The sequence below is a fragment of the Rhamphochromis longiceps genome, linkage group LG3 (assembly GCF_057381845.1).
Source record: "Rhamphochromis longiceps isolate RC_006_pf linkage group LG3, R_longiceps_female_GT1.1, whole genome shotgun sequence".
Classification (NCBI taxonomy): Eukaryota; Metazoa; Chordata; class Actinopteri; order Cichliformes; family Cichlidae; genus Rhamphochromis; species Rhamphochromis longiceps.
Genome location: NC_140559.1, coordinates 27,512,128 through 27,534,082, shown reverse-complemented (window position 1 = coordinate 27,534,082; position 21,955 = coordinate 27,512,128). Strand labels below are relative to the sequence as shown.

The following is a 21,955-nucleotide window of genomic DNA, read 5'->3' as shown; positions in this document are numbered from 1 at the left end:
CCATGATTTAGTGAAAGACATAAGACTACACTCCTGGTATTCCCTCTGACTCCGTACAAGCACTGAGAGCTCATCAATTTTATTTATTATTTATTTATCGTATCATTTCCCATAAGATAGACTGCAGACACGGTTTATACCTCCTCCTTGCTTCGAGCCTCCGCTGTCTCACCGTCTCCTTCTTCCTTCTCTTCTGTCCTTGACCTCTGCATCCCCGATGTGTTTTTCTCCAAATTTCAGCTGGTACGTCTGCAGGTCTGGCCAGCGAGTAAACAGTCCATGCAGTATATAGGTGTTGTCCCGTTCCTCGACAAAAGTAGCACTTCTGCGTCCACCAGCAGAACAGAAACTCTCTCAATCCACATGATTGAAGGAAAGATAATAAACAGATAAAAGTACAAGTAAGGAAAAAAAGCTAAACTAATGAGAAAAAGCAGGACTAACTGTAACAGGCTACATGCTGGTTGGCACATGCGCACTATTATATTATAGTATAATAGACCTTACTACTCTATTAAATGAAAAGAATAAATTACACATCTATGAAACCTGCAGCTACTGTCTTTATTTAAAGTTGTAAGTATTTAAAGTCCATGTTACCAGGTTGTAGAGTTCTCTGTTAGTGTAATGGATTTAAAACTGTTTAAATCTTCAGTTTTATCTCAAAGGACAACATGATATTTCTTCCAGTTTATATTTAACTAACTGCAACAATATTTTCAGTCACAATTACGTTATCAAGGGGTGGCAATACATTCTTAACTTTTAGAACAGGAGGAAGACGTTATGCATTGTATCTTTTTAAATACTGATAATGACACTAATTACAATGTATTTTAATATCCTTGATCCTTGTAATCTTTGAAACCTCTCTGTTGACTATCAGTAAATATCTGAAACCAAGTCAGCATGAAATCAAATTAGGGATGAGGCAATTGGGTTTTTGTTTGTTTGGTTGTTGTTGTTTTTTTGGTTAAGAAATAAGTTGTTTCCTGATTTTGCAAGTATACAAATGTAAGAGTATATAAACACTAGTCTCAGAGCTGTTTCTCACCTCTATGGTGGAAGACTGAAGCTACTGGCTCACACTGAAAAGAAAGAAGACCTTCTACAAAAGGTCTGGTACAAACTCTTAAATTATATTTTCTCCTTTCTTTAAAGATTTGTCAGTACTTATTGTCTTCTGTTTTTTCACAGAGACACCATGAAGCTCCTGGTTGTGGCTGCACTTCTTTGTGGATCGATGTTTCTGACCACTGCTTGTGAGTATTGCCGTATAATGTAAAGTATGTAAATATATGTCAGTATGTACATGTGTAAATAATCAGTCACCATCTATTGTTTTGCTGTGTTCATTTCTGCCACGTGAAGACGTCAGCGGTGGTGCAGGAGGTTTAATTCCAACTGGTCAGTGGACATTTCCATATTTTCACCAGAGTTAATCACATTTATAAAGAAAAGAAAATCAATTGTGTCATGCATGATGCGACTCTCAGTTTAGAATGTAGAGAACACATTTTAAGGAATGAAAGAAAAACAAAAATGCATTTTAAAATGTATATTTATATATCACAGAGTGGGAGAGAGAGAGAGAGAGAGAGAGAGATTGTGAAATTTAACTTTGACGTAGAAATGGTGTCCAAAGAAAACGAAAATAAAAACAGTCACAAGCCAATTTAAAGACCTTTTAAATACATTAAACTTGTTCATTGAATATAAATTGTATAATCATATTGGTTTCTCACAGCTGTCTAAGTCTGAACACAAGTTAAATACCAAAAATGTCAGCCTCATATCAGCCCTTCTGGCTATTAAAAAGTTGAACGTTGAAATCCAAAGGTGACCATACTTTGCCATCATGTCCCCTCAGCTTTAGAATGACTAGAGATAAGACTTGCAGAATCAGCTGCTAAAACACATCTGCATTGACTTGTATTTAAGTGATCATGTTTTGTTCTGTTCAGTTCTCTTTGTAAATATACTAATAATCATAAAATTAATAACAATTTTTAATGAAACTTTGTGTTTTGAAATTAACTGCCTATTACTTGAAATAATTAATATGATGAAAATGATTAATAATCAATAAAAAAAAGCTTACAGCTGCATTGATATAATTACAATATATAATTGTGAGGTAGTCAAAGTGCCCTGTATATTGTCAATCACTTAAATATGTATGTAAACGACCACGGCAGACCCAGTGGCATTTTGATGCTTTTTATTAAAGCTTTGACGGTTGCTGTCCACAATACTCACAGAGCTGCAGCTCTCCCGCTGCCCGCTCAACACTATCACAACAACAACCCAACCACAGGACCCAGTACAATATTTAATTCGGCGGGGCGTGATTGCGGATGCCGTGCAGGTGCGTCCGCCTCCTCTGCACGGCACCGCAGGCCACGCCCCGCCACATACCCCCATCGCCCGACTGAGGCCGGGGAACCATCCGGCCGAACGTACTCCCCCCACCGCGAGCGGGAGAGGGGATCAGCCCGGACCGTCGGCGCCCCCGGGCCCTGGCCAAGCGACGGGGAGTTGTAAGTTCAGGTGGCCGCCTGCGAACCCAGCAGCGTCGGCGAAGCTGGTCCGGAGGTCGGCCGCGTGGCAGGTGGACGCGGCGCTGTTGGTACGGTCGTGCGCCCCAGCTCGCAGGCGGCTGGGCAGATGTCCGGCAGGCACTGGCCTCTGGTGGAGGTGAGGCCGCTCTGCTCACCCCGCTAACCTCGGGCTTCGGTGGCGCGGACTCCCTTAGCACGTGCACCACCGACTTATCCCGCGGCTTCTCCGCCCCTCCCGGTGGGAGCAGCTCACGCTGCACCTCCACCGCTGCCGGCTGGAGCAGCTCCCCTCGCTGCGCCTCCGGCACTGCCTCTACCGGCTGGAGCAGCTCCTCGGGCGCCGCCTCCACTGTTGTCTCTCCCGGCTGGAGCGGCTCCTCGGGCGCCGCCTCCACCGCTGCCGGCTCCGCCGCCTTCTTCCGAGGCGCAGGAACGGGCACCGGGCCCTGCAGAGCCCCTGCGGCTCCCACGCGAGGTGTGGGGACAGGCGCTGTGGCAGGCTGCGTGCTAGTTGGTCGCAACCTGGGGGCCGGCACGGGCGCCTGCACGGACTGGATCTCCTCCACTCCAGCGCCATTGGGGAGCGCCGGTGGGGGTGGCGGTGGTGTCGGGCAGGACCGGATCAGCGCCGCCAGATTCTCCATCCTCTGCAGGTGGCGTTCGGTCTGGTCCTGCAGCTCTTCCCGCCTGCGGCGCCACACCGCCGCCTGCTCCTGCTGCGTGGCCGCCAGCTCGGCCACCATTCTCGCCAGGTCCTCCCTCTGCTGGCCCACTCCTGGATCTGCCGTGCCTCCCGTCCTGGGTTTCGGCACCACTGTAAACGACCACGGCAGACCCAGTGGCATTTTGATGCTTTTTATTAAAGCTTTGACGGTTGCTGTCCACAATACTCACAGAGCTGCAGCTCTCCCGCTGCCCGCTCAACACTATCACAACAACAACCCAACCACAGGACCCAGTACAATATTTAATTCGGCGGGGCGTGATTGCGGATGCCGTGCAGGTGCGTCCGCCTCCTCTGCACGGCACCGCAGGCCACGCCCCGCCACAATGTAATATTTAATTGTCAAGCTGGTATTTGTATGGTTGTTTTGTTTTTTTCAATATTGTACATGTCATAATAAAAAATCAAACAGTACAATATCAGCTGGAGATACATACATACAGCTATTTATTTGTTCCCAGCAAAGAGTTACCGGTTCAACATGTCCTCTGGTTGTCCTTATGGTTGGACTCTTTTCAATCAACGCTGCTTTGTCTACGTTCCACGATCCATCAGTTGGGCTCAAGCTGAGGTAAGTTTCTCTTATTTGTATTGTCTTCAAAACTTGATTAAAACACATCGTAGCCTCGTTGTGACTTTAAAAACCTCTCTCTGTCACTCTTCACTGAAGAGAAACTGCTTGTCCATGGGTGCAAACCTTGCATCTGTGCACAGCAACAGCGAGTACCATCACATTCTGAAGCTGACTGGTGATCATGGCTACAAAGAAACTTGGATAGGAGGAACTGATGCATCTGAGGTACTTTTTTAAATCATTACGTTATGTTTCTGTTTCTATTAACCCTTTAAGACCTACCATAGAACCAAGTACGCCAGAGCTTATCTTTATATTTTTACATGCTGTAGTGCCATTTTTGGGAGCATTTCAAGTTGCTATACATCAATACAACCAGTATAGCCCAAATTTTAATAATATGTATGCATATTCCCTGGTGTAGTCAGAGACGGGAAGTGATGTTGTAGGTGACATCAGACGCCGGAGATTTTGGCGGAGAAAAAGCAAATGGTAGCATAGAGTTTAACAAAGGTTTTCCAAGCTTCAGTATTACCAAATATACTAATCAATTGTCATATAACTAACAACATCTGTTTTATCATCTCTAACACCCTGGAGGACAACGGGGAGAGTTTAGACGCTCTCCAAGATTACATCGACCGCTGTTTTCAAGATTTAGTAATGCATAAGGCCCAGAGTGCATCTTCCCCGTCCAAAATCGAGACGCCGTCATCGAAGAGAAGTCGCCAGGCAGACTCCCCCGGTACAACATCGCCTGCCGGCAAAGACATCGCAGAAATCCTGGAGTCAATCGACAAGCGATTGTCCAGTTTCGATGCGAGGCTGTCCCTGGTGGAGATTTTACACCGGGAATTTAAATCTCTGAGAGAATCCCTGGAATTCAGCCAGCGGCAGGTGGAAACGCTTGCCGCTGAAAATGCCACGCTATGGGAGTCGGTTAAATCTCTCACCGATAACGTGACCCAGCTAAAGATTGAAAATAAAAAAATAAAAGAGTCCGTTATCGATCTACAAGCCCGTAGCATGAGAGATAATCTTGTGTTTTCTGGTATTCCAGAAACTGCCGGAGAGGACGCAGAGGCAACGGTGAAAAACTTCATTAAAATCCACCTGAAGCTGCCGGAGGACACCGTAAAGAACATCGACTTCGATAGAGTACATCGCTTGGGGGGCGCGCGGTCGCGGACCGGGAGACCACGGCCTATTGTGGCCAAATTCAGTCAATTCAAACAGAAGGAACAGGTGAAGAGTCGCGGCAGAGAGCTGAAAGGAACGGACTTCAGCGTGAACGACCAGTTCCCCAAAGAGATCCTGGAACGACGCAAGGTCCTGTTCCCAGTTCGACGCAGCTTCATCCAGAAAGGCTCCCGTGCTGTCATCGCCGTGGAACGGCTCTACGTGGACGGACAGCTTTACCGCGACCTCGGCACCACACCGTGGTTATATTAACTGCACTCCAGATAAGAACCCGCTACACTCTTTTCTTATTCATTCACACTCTCTCCTTTAACATGAGTTTAAGCTAGTAATATCAATATGATGTCATAGCAGATATAACACCGTCACCCTCCGTCATTGCTTTAATTGGAATGTTTCCGTTTCGTTTCTTTTTTTTTTTTTGTCGCTCACAGTTCATGTGGTTTCTTTCTTTCTCTTGTCTTTCACTGCTGTGGTCACCTACTTCCCCACTCACCTACAAACAACACCCTCTATTTCTCCATATTTTCACAACACGATCACGCAAACACATCAGCTCAACGGCAGCACATTCACAACAACCTCACAGCACGCACAGACTTGCAGGACACATAAGCAAGCCACGCTTGTTCATATTAGTGAATATTCACACACATAGTCAGACTTATGGAGTCTCTCACCACACTTCTTTTTCTCTTTCTATTTACAAACAAGGGATGTTTCCATATTCTCTCCACCTGTCTAAACGAAACACCCAGCATACATCATCAGACATACACGCACAATTAAGGGCATGCTGAGGTTTGTCACATGGAATGTAAATGGAGCTGGCACCAGAGGAAAGAGGTTAAAAATATTTAACCAGCTTAAAAAACTACAGGCAGATGTTGTTTTATTACAAGAAACTCACAAACCTGTCACAGGTTTAAATAAACTTAAAACACCTGAGTTTCCTAACGTGTTTGCAGCCGGTTATAATTCTAGACAACGGGGAGTAGCAATTTTAATACATAAAAATGTTAATTTTACAGTACTCGATACAGTTATAGATCCAGAGGGTAGATTTCTAATTATTAAACTATCAATATTGAACAAAAAACTATGTATTGTTAGTATATATGGTCCAAATGTTGATGAACCCTCATTCTTCCACGGTTTTTTTAGTGCACTCTCTGAACACCTTGATTGCACACTCATTCTTGGCGGTGACCTCAACCTTGGACTAAATGAAGAAATGGATAGGCTCAACACAACAGGAACTCAGCGTAATTGGCAGTCCACAAATATAATCAAACAGCAGAGGTGGGACCAAGTCATTGTTTTGCAAGTCTCAAGTAAGTCTCAAGTCTTTATCCTCAAGTCTCAAGTCAAGTCTCAAGTAATGTCAGGCAAGTCAGAGTCGAGTCTCAAGTCACTGGTGTAAAAGTCCGAGTCAAGTCACAAGTCTGAAACTTTGAATTTCAAGTCCTTTCGAGTCTTTAAAAAAAAAAAAATGAAAAAATAATGTTGCAGTTATGCTAAATGTAAATATTAGACCATGTAATTTTAAAATCTGTGTTTTTCTCAACACATGACAAAATAGTGAACTTAGAAAATATACACAAATTGTGAAATTGCACCTCTTTAAAATGCAGCTCAATTAAACCTAGCTCCAAGAATAATTTTCACCGACAGTTCTGAGATAAGCTGCATGTTATTCTTGGATGCGGTTGTAGGACCGGCTTTAAAATCGCATGACAAAAATATCATACACATTAAAAAAACTGTATCACCAACGTAGCCTGGACAACATTTGCTAGTTAGATGAAGTCAGCTATCTCATCGTAGCATATTTATATGCATATTTATAATTATACGGTTCTTGGAGTGAGTGCATACACTCATGAAGTTTAGTAACTTCAGGTCACTGCAACAAGCCCAGGTACAGTTTACCGCCGGATGGGTGCAGGACCTTGAAATGCACCGTGTAGAAAGTAAAGACCATCGTACGTATCATAAGTTTACCAGTCTCACAAATCGTCGTCATAAATACACATTCGTTAACCGTTTATTAATAGGACCTTTGAGCTCAATGGTAATTAATTAGCAGTGGAAATAATTTCTGGTACCCGTCACAGAAATGTAGCAGTGACAATAATATATGCTGTAATCGTACTGGACAATTAGTGATACAAAACAACTGTTTTATCCTGTGAATAAAAGTATATGTTTTTGTCAATGCACCATAATAACAGAAGCGAAACGCAATATTGTGTCAGGACAATTCACTATTTATGCACAATAAATAAAGGAGCATAGCGCGACAATTTCTGTTCAGCGCCAGACTTGCTTGTAACCTATATCACCAATTATGTTATGAAAATGACGTATTAACTACTAAAAAACACTGACCTTCGTGTAAATGCTTGGAGCAGACTAACCTGTGAGCTGGAGTGTTCTGGGACGTTATAATTGGTCTTTGAATGGCTGCAATCCAGTCGTGTCTTTGTTACTTCGGAAACATGGCTTGAACAATTTCTCCTCAACGACGTAATCCGATAACAACCGATCTCTTTACCCGTCGGCTTCGCGTGGCTGTCATGCGACCGGCTATTGCAGTTAATAATACAACAGCTTCTTGACATTTTTGTGTTTCTTTTTATCGCTGTATAACTGATTTTAATTGAAAGCCTGCGTGCGCTAGTACCGCTTGACCGCTTGCCACGAGTTCCCAGAATCCTTTGCGGTTCTACCCGTGAATGACGTCACATTTTCAATCTCTATATAATATGCATGTTAAATTTTATATTTGGGGTAAAATATCAAGTCTTTTCAAGTAAACCGGTTCAAGTCCAATTCAAGTCCCAAGTCATTGGTGTAAAAGTCCAAGTCAAGTCACAAGTCTTAGAACATTTTTTCAAGTCAAGTCTAAAGTCATAAAATTAATGACTCGAGTCTGACTCGAGTCCAAGTCATGTGACTCGAGTCCACACCTCTGTCAAACAGTATATGAACGACTTTGGTCTTTGCGATGCATGGCGCTCTCTTCACCCCACCAGTAAGGAATATACTTTTTTCTCGCATGTTCATCACTCTTACTCTCGTCTGGATTATTTTTTGGTCAGCAGCTCACTGCTGTGTGACATTTCAGACACTGAGATTCACCCTATAGCTGTCAGCGATCATGCTCCTGTATCTTTAACACTAATGCACAAGAATAATACTACGCCAAGTAAAAACTGGAGATTTAATATATCACTACTTAAAGATGAAGACTTTATTAAATACTTTAAAAAGGAATGGACTTCATATTTAGACTTTAATGACACTCCCGGAATATCTGCTTCTGTTCTATGGGAAGCAGGGAAAGCTGTGATGAGAGGTAAAATAATTTCTTTCTCATCACACAAAAAGAAAGAAGAAAACAAAAATATTCAGGAATTAGAAAAAAACATCAAATCACTAGAAGAAGCCTACGCGTCCCACCAAGATCAGGAAACATTGAACAAAATATGCAAAACAAAACTAGAATTAAATGAAACTATTAATAAAAAAACACAATTCCTTATACAAAGACTTCGCTTGCAGAATTTTGAACACAGTAACAAATCAGGTCGATTTCTAGCTAACCAGCTAAAAATAAATAAAGAAAAAATAACTATATGTGCTGCTAAAGATTTATCGGGGAACACAATATATGATCCTGGAGGAATAAACAACATTTTTAGGGATTTCTATGAAACTTTATACTCACCACAAATAAACCCATCTAAAAATGAAATTGATCTGTTTCTTGACAACGTAACTCTTCCAAAATTACTAGACAGTCAAGCAATGGAACTGGATTCGCCACTGACGCCAAGTGAACTCCAGGAAGCCCTGATAAGTATGCCCAATAATAAGGCTCCAGGTCCAGACGGCTTCCCTGCAGAATTCTACAAAGAATTCTGGACAATTTTGGCACCAGTATTCCACAGCATGTTGCAGGAAATCGAGGAAAAGGGCAGACTACCACCAAATATGAATTCTGCCAACATTAGTCTCCTGCTAAAACCAGGCAAAGACCCTTTATTTCCCTCAAGCTATCGTCCAATTTCTCTTTTAAATGTAGACCTTAAAATAATCTGCAAAGCTCTCTCAAAGAGATTAGAGAAAATGACCCCCCTCTTAATTCATCCTGACCAAACTGGTTTCATAAAAGGTCGGCACTCCTCAACAAACACTCGTAGATTACTTAATTTAATAGACTACTCATACGATAAAAACATCGAAACCATAATATTATCTCTAGATGCAGAAAAAGCATTTGACAGAGTTAATTGGAAATTTTTATTCGCAACTTTACACAAATTTGGTTTTGGAAACTCTTTCATAAACTGGATAAGAATATTATACAATTCCCCAACGGCTCGTATCAGAACAAATGACCAGACATCCTCCAGCTTCTGTCTCCTGAGGGGCACCAGACAGGGATGCCCACTCTCCCCTTCACTTTTTGCAATTTTTATCGAACCTCTAGCAGCAGCATTTAGACAGGCTACAACAATTAAGGGCATAAAATGTAAGAACATAGAACATAAAATCAGTCTCTATGCGGATGATGTGTTGCTTTTTCTGCAAAACACACAAACCAACCTCTCTGAGGTAATTACTTTAATAAACTGGTTTTCAAGAGTTTCAGATTATTCAATTAACTGGCCAAAATCTACAGTTCTCCCCATTAACTGCTCCTTCCATAATTCTTCCTCTGCCCCACTGCAATCCGGAAATATTAAATATTTAGGTATTAATGTCTCTCCTAAGCTTTCAGACTTAACTAAACTAAACCACATCCCACTTCTAAAGAAAGTAGAAGGCGATCTGACTAGATGGAAATCTTTACCCATATCACTCATGGGAAGGGTCGCCACTATAAAAATGATGATCTTGCCAAAAATAAATTACTTATTTTTGATGATCCCTAACAAACCATCACAAGATTGGTTCAGATCTCTGGATTCATATATTTCCAAATTCCTTTGGAAAGATAAACCCCCGCGTATTAGCTTAAAAACGCTACAAAGAACCAAGGATAGAGGAGGATTAGATCTGCCTAATTTTCACCAATACTTCTTAGCCAACAGGCTTCAGTTCATCTCAGAATGGTTAAAACATACCTTCTTAGTTGAGCCCTGGCTAGATGTTGAACAGGCACTATGCAAGGATCTAGAGATTTCAGACCTACCATTTATTAGCTCAAACATCAAAAGACATGAATGCTTTAAAAGTATCAACATCAGCTTTTCTCTAACAGCATGGTGGGAGTTTCTAAAAATAACGGAGTCTTCATTAATCCCATGCAAACGTACACCTATCTGGAATAACCCTGACATATTACAAAACAATAATATGATTAATTTCCCAGAATGGAGTTGTAAAGGAATTAAATACTTAGAACATATATTAGAGGGAACAGAATTTATTCCATTTGACAGACTAGTTGAACAATATGGGATCAACAAGACAAGGTTTTTAGAATATCAACAAATTAAATCCATAGTAAAAAAGAAATTTAACCTCAGTCAAGTTGAATTACAAACACCACTAAGTGCGGCACATTTTCTTACTCTTAAATCCCCCAAATTATTATCTAAAATATACAGAACACTTTCTAAATTAGATGAATCAATATCCCTTCCTACTGCAAAGTGGGAAGCAGATTTATCAGTCAACCTAGACCAAAACTTCTGGTCTCAGATTTGCTTAAAAACTTTTAAATTAATTAAAAATCCCAGTCTGCAATTAATACAATACAAAATACTTCATAGAGTGCACTATACAGGTCATCGGATGTTCAAGATGGGCTTTACATCTTCCAACAACTGCTCACACTGTCAAGGCAATACACCAGACAATTACATCCACGCTCTTTGGTTCTGTCCACCAGTGCAAAAGTTTTGGCGCGAGATATGTGAAGACTTATCAAAGTGTCTGAAATGTAACATTCCAACTTCCCCCTTAGTGTGTCTACTGGGCAGCTTAGATAATGTCACTTCAGAAAAGAATATAGCCCATATGATCTTCACTGCCCTATGCATAGCCAAGAAAACAGTCCTCATGAACTGGAAAAATAAAAATAATCTTAATTCTAACCAATATAGAAATTATCTATTAGATTACATTAGTCTTGACACAGCCTCTGCCACCACATTAGATCAATTGCTCTGGGCCCCTTTTATCAGCTCCATCACCTAGTGGGGGTGGGGGGTCATAGTTTGGTCCCGCCTTCACTGTTGTGATTGGTGAGGGGGTAGGGACAGGCTTAGGGCGTCGGGGGGTTCCCCGGAGGCATCTTCCTTGGGGGGCTCAACCCGGGGTAGCGGTCACGTTCGGTTGGGGGCTCTGTTGGCTCTCAGGTGACTGTTTCCTCGCGGCTGCGTGCAGCGGGGCTAGGGGAGGGTCTGTGCTGACGGACGTGGGTTACTGACCTGGCAACCTGGCTGCCCCTGGGTAGTGAGGTTCTGGGGGCGCTCCGTCTCTGGGCTGGGGCCCGGGCCGGGCCTCGGGGGCTTGGGTCCTGGTTGGTGTGTTGCCGGGGTTGTGGGCGGGTGGGTGCATGGGGGCCCGGCCCTGGAGCAGGGTGCCGCCGGTGCGTCGAGCCGCCTGGGGGGCTCTTCAACTGGTGGGGGGGATGGTCACATCTTGCAGGAGCTTTCTTCTCTTCAGGAACTCTCTGCAGGAGGGGGAGATACAGGAGAGGTGGAGGAAGATCTCAGCCTGGGCGTTTACCGTCTTATGTAGTCTGGAAGATGTGTGGATGGTGGGGTGGGTGCAGTTTTCTCTGTGGTGGGGTTGGGTGGACTGTCCAGGGCTCTGTGGAGCCGGAGGGCGCTACTGCACTGGGCCCCGGTCTGATGGGCCTGGGCCCCCCTTCCCTGGCGGGTCGCGAAGGGTGGGAGTGCCTACTGGGGTCAGCGGGGGAGCTGGCCCCAGGGAGGGGTTACCTGCCCCTCCCTTCCTTCCCTCCCCATCTCCAGCTGCCTCCCTCTTCCCGCTCCTCCACAACCACCCACACATGCAGGGCCTTGGAGTGGGGGTATGTCACCAGGGTGCAGAGGAGGCTACCCCCCCCCCCCCCCCCCCCTGTCCCCTTCTGGCTGCCTCTGCCTCAATTTTATCCCACAACTTAGACATTCACATTATTCACACTCTCATTACACATACATATAGGATCTTGGGGGTGGGCACAATCACGGAGTCCAAATTACCATCAGGGTGTATACCTCACCCCTGACGTCGTTGCCCACCTCTCAATTTTAAATACACTTAGTCATTGAGGGCTAGCAGGAGGGACTATGCGCTTACCTGCTGCTCCTTGGCAGGTAGCTCCATGCCCTCCTGGGTTTTAATTGCACCTTAGAACACATATGCATCAACACTACAATGAGCGGGTGGAGGGAGGTTTGGAGTCTTCTCCCACCCCCATTCTCTGCGGCCTGCTGGAGCGGGAGGGCTAGTAGGAGGAGTTGGCCGTCCGACTGCGGTCTGGGGTGTGGGGCCTCCCTGCTGCTGCGGAGTCGGGGTGGTCTGCCTCTCCCCACCGCAGGGAAAAGGGTAACACCACCTGGGTCTGGGTGCAATTCCCCCCTCCAGGGGCAAGGGTACCTAGACCCGGTTTGTAGAGTACGCTTGGGGAGTGTGATTGTGTGTACAGCGTCTCTTTATGTCTGTCTCCACGTTGGTTGAGTGTGGAGTGAGTGCATATGAGAGCATGAGGGTGGGAATGGATGTTTGTGTCTGTGTGTGCCTGTATGTCTGTGTCTATATGTCAGGTTGGGTATCAGACGCCACCTCTCTGGGGACACCTCAGGCCCTCCAAGGTTTGGAGGCCTATCTCCACCCACCACCACTTCCCCTGCCGGTGGCGGACTCCCTCAGGTGTCGGTGTGTTGGTGGTTCTTTGTGTCTGGGGGTGGGCGTCCGGGTACACACCGGCTCACTCCTTGGCGGCCGCTTGTCGGGGCCTGGGGCCTGGGGCTCGCTCGGGCCCCTTTGGAGGTGGGGTGCCCCCGGCCTCTCGGCCTGGGGCTCGGTCACTCAGGCGCAGTTGGGGGCCGGCGGAGCTCACGGGCGCGTCACTGCAACTCCCCCTGACTTCTGCTCCGCGGCTGCTGGGCGAGCCCTCATCTGGGACTCTCCTCAGCTCTTACTGGAACAGTGGCGCGGTTGCCCCTCTGTTGGTCTTCCATGGTCTCTTGTGTTCTGGGGGCCTCTGGATGTCTGGAGTTTTGATCTCCTCCATACCCACTTCACACCCTGGAGGACGGGGCTGTGGCCCCCCCACACTCCCTAGCAGATCATTACATGGAGAAACCTTTGGAATGCAAGCATGCTGATCCACACAGGTATGCACACATGGGTATTCACAGACGCGGACTAAAGCTTTCTTGGCTGCTGCCTCAAAGCACACTGTGCGCTGTCTATCTTGCGTGCTGCACAATATCGTTTATTATTTAGTAAATATTGATATCTATGACTAGCTAGTTTATTGTGATGGTGCTTTGTTTTCTCTATTATTATGTTGCTCTTTGTTGTTTGCTGTCTCCTCTGTTTGTTTTTTTTGTTTGTTTTTTTTTTTTCTCCATACAGGTGACCCAGGAGTTCTTTTTTTTTTTTTCTCTCTCTTCCCCCCCCCTTCTCACCGTCTCTTCTCCCCTTTGGTTTTCTTTCTTTCTCTCCCCCTCTTTCTCTCATTCATTCCCCCTGTCCTATTTATTAAAAAAAAAAAAAAAAAAAAAAAAAAATGACAAAGGATGAACTGAAGCTCTGCCATCACGTAATGTCGCATACTGCTGTTTCTGATGTCATTTAAAAAAATAATAATAATAATATGTATGCATTACGTCTATAGTAACTTCATAAATTAAAAAAAATTGCAATAAAGTCCACAAAAAATAAAATACTTTTTGTTTTGTTTTTACACATATTTCATTTTATCTCTCAAAACTGTAAATACAAAATAGTTGCACAAAATAGTTTCCAACCACAGGAAATTTGTTTTGAGTGTTTTTATAGTTTTATTTTTGAGATTGGTTTTTTTATATACTGCAGGGAAATACTAATAATAATGATAAATAAATAGTATAATGCAAATTAGCAAAGAAAACAGCGTGTGCATGTGCATCAAACTAAACTATTTCCAGCACTGAAGTTTTAGTTCTTAGCATCCCAGAAACTATACAGAAAAGCATAAAGTCAAACATAACTTTTAAAAACACCAGCATGGGTTTATAAAGGTCGTTAAGGGAAAACCAAACTAAGTTTCCCACGAAATATGACGTCACTTCCGGTTTTAGCAGGTAATGGCGGACATGCGACAGTTCGCACCGATGTCTATTCTAACATAGGAAGTGTTACGAACAGCTGATCAGATCAGCAAAGCGTGTTTCTGGAATATTATGGGTTTTTTTTTTTTTTTTACTGCAAGTGCGTTTTATGCAATTTTTGCAAAGCCATATGGGAAAGGAAACTGTGACCTAGAACAAGCTGAATGCATAAGATTTAAGTACAACTTCTCCGGTTTGCTATGCAAAAAAATAAATAATAAAAATAATAATGTGCTAACTTATGTGGTTGCAGTTCTACCGGTATTTAAAAATAGATACGCAAAACGAAGTATTCCTGCTCCAATAGGTCTCAAACGGTTAATGATGACAGATTACCATTATCTCAAAATGTAAAATCAATTGACATGAATCAATTAAAAGAAGCTTAAATTATATAATAAATAATATTTGAGATTCACCAGCTGCCTACATTGGTTATGTCAATTAAATAAAGCTGATTTCACAAGACTTTGGCTAGGCATGATCTTTTGGCCTGCCCGAAATGATGCTATCAATTTCTGTCTTCTAGGAAAATGTTTGGCTGTGGAGTGATGGGACCCCTTTCCACTATACACACTGGTGCCCCGGAGAGCCTAATAATAGCGGCAAGCAGGATTGTCTGCAGATGAATTATGGCGGTAATTCAAAGCACAATATTTAACATGATTGCCTAATTTCTGAATAATTTTTTTTTTAATGAATTTACTAGTGCCGTCAGCATTAATCTCGTTAAAATGACATTAACGCCATTACCGTGGCTCACGCCGTGCATGGGCTGCATGGCATCAACCTGTCAGTGTGGTTGGTTCATTAACGCTTTGCAGCCGTGTGCAGCCCCTTGCATGGGGCGAGCTGCGTTGACTTGCTAAGGGCGATTTGCTGCGTTAATGACGGTATGGCGTTAACGTCATTTTAACACGAATAACGCTGACAGCAATAGAATTTACCGATTTCTGGTTTTGAAATTTGCAGATTCCAAGTGTTGGGATGATATGCAGTGTCACGAAAATCGGCCATCTGTCTGTGCCAAGAAAATATCAGAACACCAGGGCTGAGACTGAAGCATAAATTTTCCAGTAAAACACAAACCGATGTATAATAGTGTTTGTGTTATGCTTGCTCCTACTTCTTTTCCTAGTTACATTTTTCCTTTCTTGGTACCAATCTAAACATCAAAATGACAAATCAGCAAAAGCTGCATTGTCTTTTAGGCCTTGTGTCTTTAACAAGAGCAGACTGATTGTGTTACCACAGCATTGATCCTACAAAACTGTTGTTTCTTTGTTTTTTCTTGTTTTGCAACATTAAAGCTTTCAGTGAAGCATCTGTCTGTGTTACATCTCTTGTGTCAAGGCATATATATATTCAGCAGTCAAAATATACATATATTAAAATTAGGGAAATAAATATTTATCTGCACTTGCTGGTGTTAATAATATGTCCTTCTAGTCCAAGACTTTGGACAGTTAGAAAACAATATGTCATCATGGGAATTACAATTTGATCCCCCCCTTTTGTTTTGTTTTTTACTACTGTGTGGCTTCTATTAATAATATTCCAAATAAATTAGCCACTTTTTAGATGTCTCTGTGCAGTTGAAGTAAGGGGAGACAAATACGAGTCTCTTATTTTCCCTTACTCCTGTGGGTGGTCTTTATCCTTCAAGCTTGGGTTCTCTACCAGAGGCCTGGGAGCTTGAGAGTATCTTTGCTGTTCCTAGGACTGCGCTCTTCTGGACAGAGATCTATCTGCTGGAGCCACTCACCTAGTTTGGGATTTACCGCAACTAATGCTCTGATTACCACTGGGACTACTGTTACCTTAAACTTCCAACTTTTATTTCTTAAGATAAAGTGAACCAATTTTTTTGGAAATGATCATGACTGATGCTGCTGGTATTTCATAAAATCTCAGCTTTAACTTTGACAATGCTGCTGCCAGTAAATGAACTGGCCCTAGAGAAAACACCTCTTTCACAACCTAAAAAGAGACAACCAAAGGTAAAGAAAACAACAATTGTTGACACACATGACCAAAACACAGGCAGTTCTGATGAAGAATACACTTACCAAAGGATTCTGTGTTAATGTCTGGAATTGTTGTCCATTTTTGTAAACTTCCCTTGCCATCCATCCCCAAAAGTTCTCAACTTGATTTAGATCATGGGAACACGTAGGATGGTCCAAAACAGTGATGTTATCCTCCTGGAAGGAGTTCCTTGTCCTGCCAGCATTGTGTACTGTAGCCTTGTCTTTTTGAAAAACCCAGTTGTTACCACACAGACGAGGGCCCTCAGTCATGAAGGATGCCCTCTGTAACATCTGGACATAGTTAGCGGCTGACACCCTTGCACCTCCTGAAGCTCTATTGTTCCACTGAGGGAAAAAGCTCCCCAGACCATAATGGTGGCCCTTCACTGTGGCATGTAGAAAACATCTCAGGTGGGATCTGCTTGTAGATCTGCATCTAAAGGATAAAGGTTACTGTTTTGAGGATGCCAATGTTCACATTTTGGACAGAGAAGACAAATGATTTGTTTTTTGCCCTCCAGGCAAAAAAAAAAAACAAAAAATGAGAGAGAGAGAGAGAGAGAGAGAGAGAGAGAGAGAGAGAGAGAGAGACATGAAATTAATATGTTTGAGGATTATGTTTTTTTTAAGCTGGTGACCCTCTGAACGAGGAAGGCATGCCCAAGAATGCATTGCTAGTACAGGACACCACCTCTAAAGTTTTGGAAAAAACTTTAGTTGTCAAGGTAGAAATATAGTATATATAGCATTGTTGATTTCTGCAAAAACACGGCTGCCAATCTATCAGCTACTGACTCACCTCGTCTTTGTAACTGAATGCCAACAAGCAGTGTGTTAGTAGTAAATGAGAGACATAATTACAGTGTTGCTTTAAAGAATGAAAATTGATGATGGAGTCGAACTCAAGTCGAGTCGACCTCTGCTTGCATGAAACAGTTATATAATACACTGCCATTTAAGCGATTATATATTGTCTGGCACACTGTATACAGGAACTTCTGTCATCTGAAAAGACTGGAGGATTGTTTCGTGTCACTCACTTCTAGCTGAAATTACTTTAATTTAAGAAAAATACCCAGAAAGATACCCCCTTGTACTGTATTCATATCAGCTGAGTTAATCTATATGAACAGTGCAGGACACCCTAACTGCTCTCTCTTAAAACCCTCTCACGATGTCTGGTTTAGACACTGGTACTACCTACATTTAATTATTCTACAAACACAGGTCTACTATGTCTACTATGTTTGCATTTGGAAATAAATATCTGTATTTTCTATGTGTCTTTGTGTGTGAACTTTTTGAATTCTTATGTAACATAATTCTCCACCTTGGTATTATATACCAAGGTGGAGAATTGGTATGTAATACCAAGGTGGAGTAATAATAATTAAGCAACATGTCCCTCAGGTCCAGAGATGCACAGGCCTATAATACATCCAGGGCTAAGCTAAAGAGGGGTATCAATAAAGCCAAACACCATTTTAAAAAGAAGCAACACTTCTCCAACTCCAACCCCCGATGCTTGTGGCAAGGACTCATGACCATTAGATCGATGTTCCCTCTAATTTCTCATGTGTCTGAGCGAACGCACAAACTCCCTGAGCGGCTCCTTGGACCACTGTGAGCGACATCAGACGTGTGCACTGTGGTCACACCAGCATCAAATCCATCCAAGTTACATGGTTTATTAAAATAATCAAATTACAGCATTTACATTTATGTTAGACTACTTTTAATTAACTGCTTTAATCCACTTACAATGAAAGTTTAAACACATCTTGTTCATGACCTGTTTAGTATGTTAACACTATTGGAAGTAAAAATAACTTGAACTCCAATTTTGACAACACAACTTTCTTTTCTTTTTTTAATATAAAGCTCTGACTTGTATTATGAGATGAATCAGATGTCTGGGAGTGAGTCCTGTAACTCTGCAAAATACAGTATATAATAACCAATGTTTGGCAATTAATTGTATAGTTACTTCTTCAAAAAAGTAACTGAGTTATGCAAAAAACAAAGTTTTTTCCAGCTGTTTAACTAAAAATGCAGCCAAGGCATTTTTTTAAATAAACATTTCAAACTATTTACAGAACAATCAGGTGTTCTGCATCAAATTTGATGCCACACAAATTATTTGTGCAACTCCAAAAAATAATTTGTGTCCACTATGAGATAAAGAAGAACAACAGGCTGATACCTGCAGGCCTGACAACAGGAGATGTATCACTCCTGTAACACCTGTAACATTTAGCAATCGCCTCATTGTTCTGACACACACAACTAAACTATTGACTACACTACACACTAACTACACAGATTTGCATTAAATGTTGCAAATCTGGCCTGCTTTAAATCCACCTCCATCGTCCTGATACCCCAAAACTCCAACCCATCAAGCCTCAATAAGTACCGCCCAGTAGCCCTCGCCCCCATCATTACTAAGTGCTTTGAGTGGCTGGTCCTAGCACACTTCAAATCCTGTCTTCCCCCCACCCTGGACCCCCACCAATTTGCATACTGTCAGAACAGGAGCACGGAGGATGCAGTCTCCATCGCAATGCACTCTGTCCTCTCACACCTGAACAATAACAACACCTACGCCAGAATGCTGTTTATAGACTTCAGTTCAGCGTTCAATACAACCCTCTCCTCACAACTCATCAGGAAACTGACAGACCTGGGCATCAGTTCCCTCGTGTGTAAATGGTTAGTGTACTTCCTGATGAACCTGCCCCAACATGTCCGTCCGGCTGGATAACCACTGCTCATCTACAATCACAATGAACACCGGTGTACCACAAGGCTGTGTGATGAGCCCTTTCCTCTACTCCCTCTTCACTCACGACTGCAGACCTTCTGATGGTTCCAACACCATCATTGAGTTTGCAGATGACACCACAGTGATTGGCCTCATCAGTGACAACGATGAGGCCGCCTACAGGGAGGAGATGGATCGTCTGGCTGAGTGTTGCGACACAAACAACCTGCTGCTTAACACCGAGAAGACCAAGGAGCTCATCGTGGACTACAGGAGGAATGCTGACCCACATGTAACAGGTATTACAATTAAATAACATGAGATATGCATTAAATTATTGTCTCGACAACTTTGGACCAGTATCAGAAAGTTCTAGGTAAGACTATGGAGCCTTGAAAGGATCAGCAGAGAAGGAACCACACAATGATAGATAAGATGTGATTTGAATAGAAACTGTATTGAAAGTTGTAAAGTTTGCAAACCCTGCCTGTCTAAAGCTGGCTTCCTACAGTGCACAAACGCACATTAAAGGGCTCAAAAATAAAATCAAAACAAGATCCTCTTTAAGGAAATTCTCCAAAGAGTTTCAATTAAAGAGCTTCCGCTCCTGTTGCTCAGTCCACTTCTTTTTGGAAAGAGAAATTAGATATGGATATATCACTGATATGGAGTTTTTCATGTTTTACATAAAGACTTAGAGCTGCTAGTTTCCTAGTGGCATTTTCTCATTTAAACCATGGTGACTTAAAAGTTTAGTAGCAAGACACTTGTTTCCTTTGTTCCATCAAACATTTCTTTCAGAGATCTGTGTTTATCAGAGCGATATGTGACTCATTTTTTATTGAATCACCAGGAAGTACACAAATACAAGATTAAATATTTTATTTATTTATCAAAGATACATAATTACACATTGATACAATGAACAAGGTGTTTATAAAAATTAAAAATTACACATGGTGTAAGAAAAACATTATAACATACAAATAAGTGTTTTATGATAATCTGACATACTTTAAAAGCATAAGAATAAAAGTTTAAAAAAATCATGTTCTTTGATGATCACATTACATGTATCATATTTTTAAAGCATAACATAGGGAGCAAAGAAACACTGGGTTGCAGAGCAGTTGGTAAGGACTTGTATATTTCTGGAGAGTCTGCAAAAAGCTGTCTTCCTCGTGCTCCTGATTGGATATGTGGAGCCCGGCTCTGATATCTCACTGGTGGCAGCTAAAGGTATGCATGCCTTGGGGGCAGAGTTGGTCTCGGGCGCAATCTTTCAAACGAGCCTCACGGCATTTCAGGCAAACTCAGGCCAGAAACAACATCCGGTCACTCGCGGTCAAAATCCACGCAGAGCTGATCTAGCGTAGAGAGCAGATGCTGTCTATCGTGTGTGGAGAGACGGATGTTCTTGCCTGTGGATCGCTCAAGCACTGGTTGAGAAGAATTCGGCAAACTCGAAAAAATAAAGGTGTCTGAGATATCTAGAAAGTTTGATAAAAATGAAAAAGAGGGTAAATGTTTTGTTTTTCTTGTACAATTAGCTGTTAAGAGGGCGAATAAGAATGAACCAAACCTACCAATTCGATCGAGAGAACCAAAAAGAGACGAGTTGAGCACGCTTATCTCAGAGTGTGAAAAGAAGTAACAACGAGTATTTACAAACGGGAAAAACAGTAAAATATAAACATTATATGAACAAGAGTGAGAAAAATGAGGTACAAACGCACTTTTTAGCTCTGAGTGTTAGAGGCGAGCTTATATATATTTTTAAAAAGTGTATTCCAAGTGTTACAGAGCCTATTTGCATGGCTTTTGAAGATGAAAAAGCTTTTTTTGACAGAATGGTAAAAAGGAAAATGCGAAAATGTAGTTAGAGGGGGAAGATTAACACTTACTGAAATGATATGCGGATAAGGAAAGAGACGCGGAGCGGCGCCAGTTGTTGATATGGCTGAAGGCAGAGGTCTTCTGGGAGCTCGACGGCAGTCTTAACCTCAGCGGGAGATCATAAAAATCGCACCTGCAGCAGATTGGCTAACCGGAGTGCGAAGGGAGCCGTGCCATTGTTATGTGATTGGCAGGGGGGCGAAGTCAGGCGGAGTTGGTCTCTGGCGGAAATTTTCAAACGAGGTAAGCAGCATTCGGGAGCAGAGCGGGGAGCGAACAAGCAGGAAAAATTGTGCTCTGGAAGCGGTTGCAGGTCGGTGCGATTAAGAGCGAGGTAGAACTTAGACTCTGCGTAGAATTTTAGAGGTAGCTAGTAAGAGGGATGGTTTTGAAGAAAAAAGACTAAGGATTTTTCCCCTGTTTTTGAATATAAGGTTTTGGGAATAGAGGGGTACATAACAAGTTATTCTAGGGTTTTGGAGAAAACGCGGAGGATTTTTTAAAGGAGTTTTGCCTTTTGCTCGGTGGAGGATCGGTGGGCGGGAGCCGCGGGGCGCTGAATTTGAGAAGAAAGACTAAGGATTTTTTCAGGATTTGCCCTGTTATCGAATATAAGGTTTTGGGAATAGAGGGGGTACCTAACAAGTTATTCTAGGGTTTTGGAGAAAACGCGGAGGGTTTTTCAAGGAGTTTTCCCTGCGTAAGGAGGGTTAGGGTTAGGGGATCGGCGAGAGTTTTTTTCTGACTATGAGTTTTATTCTAAATCTACAAATGCATATAAATCGAAATAAAGTTTTGCCCCAAGGCATGCAGCCTGTATTTCTGGCCATACTGAACGTTACAAAAGCAGAAGTTTAACTAA

The 21,955-nt window shown here is 42.6% G+C and overlaps 1 protein-coding gene across 1 annotated transcript; it reads left to right on the top strand.

Annotated features, from left to right (window-relative positions):
- The first annotated feature begins 4,134 nt into the window (after positions 1-4,134).
- On the top strand, positions 4,135-5,434 carry LOC146673761 (uncharacterized). The gene is made up of 2 exons (XM_085391196.1): positions 4,135-4,604; positions 4,920-5,434. Exons 1-2 carry the CDS (start codon positions 4,523-4,525, stop codon positions 5,309-5,311), a joined length of 474 nt encoding a protein of 157 aa, XP_085247322.1. The 5' UTR covers positions 4,135-4,522; the 3' UTR covers positions 5,312-5,434.
- The last annotated feature ends 16,521 nt before the right edge of the window (positions 5,435-21,955 follow it).

Bases quoted from the DNA above. Each gene is read 5' to 3' on its own strand.
- LOC146673761 (XM_085391196.1), top strand. From the start codon at position 4,523: ATGCATAAGGCCCAGAGTGCATCTTCCCCGTCCAAAATCGAGACGCCG. The intron at 4,605-4,919 runs GTACAACATCGC...CTGGTATTCCAG, and splicing joins TCGCCAGGCAGACTCCCCCG to AAACTGCCGGAGAGGACGCA.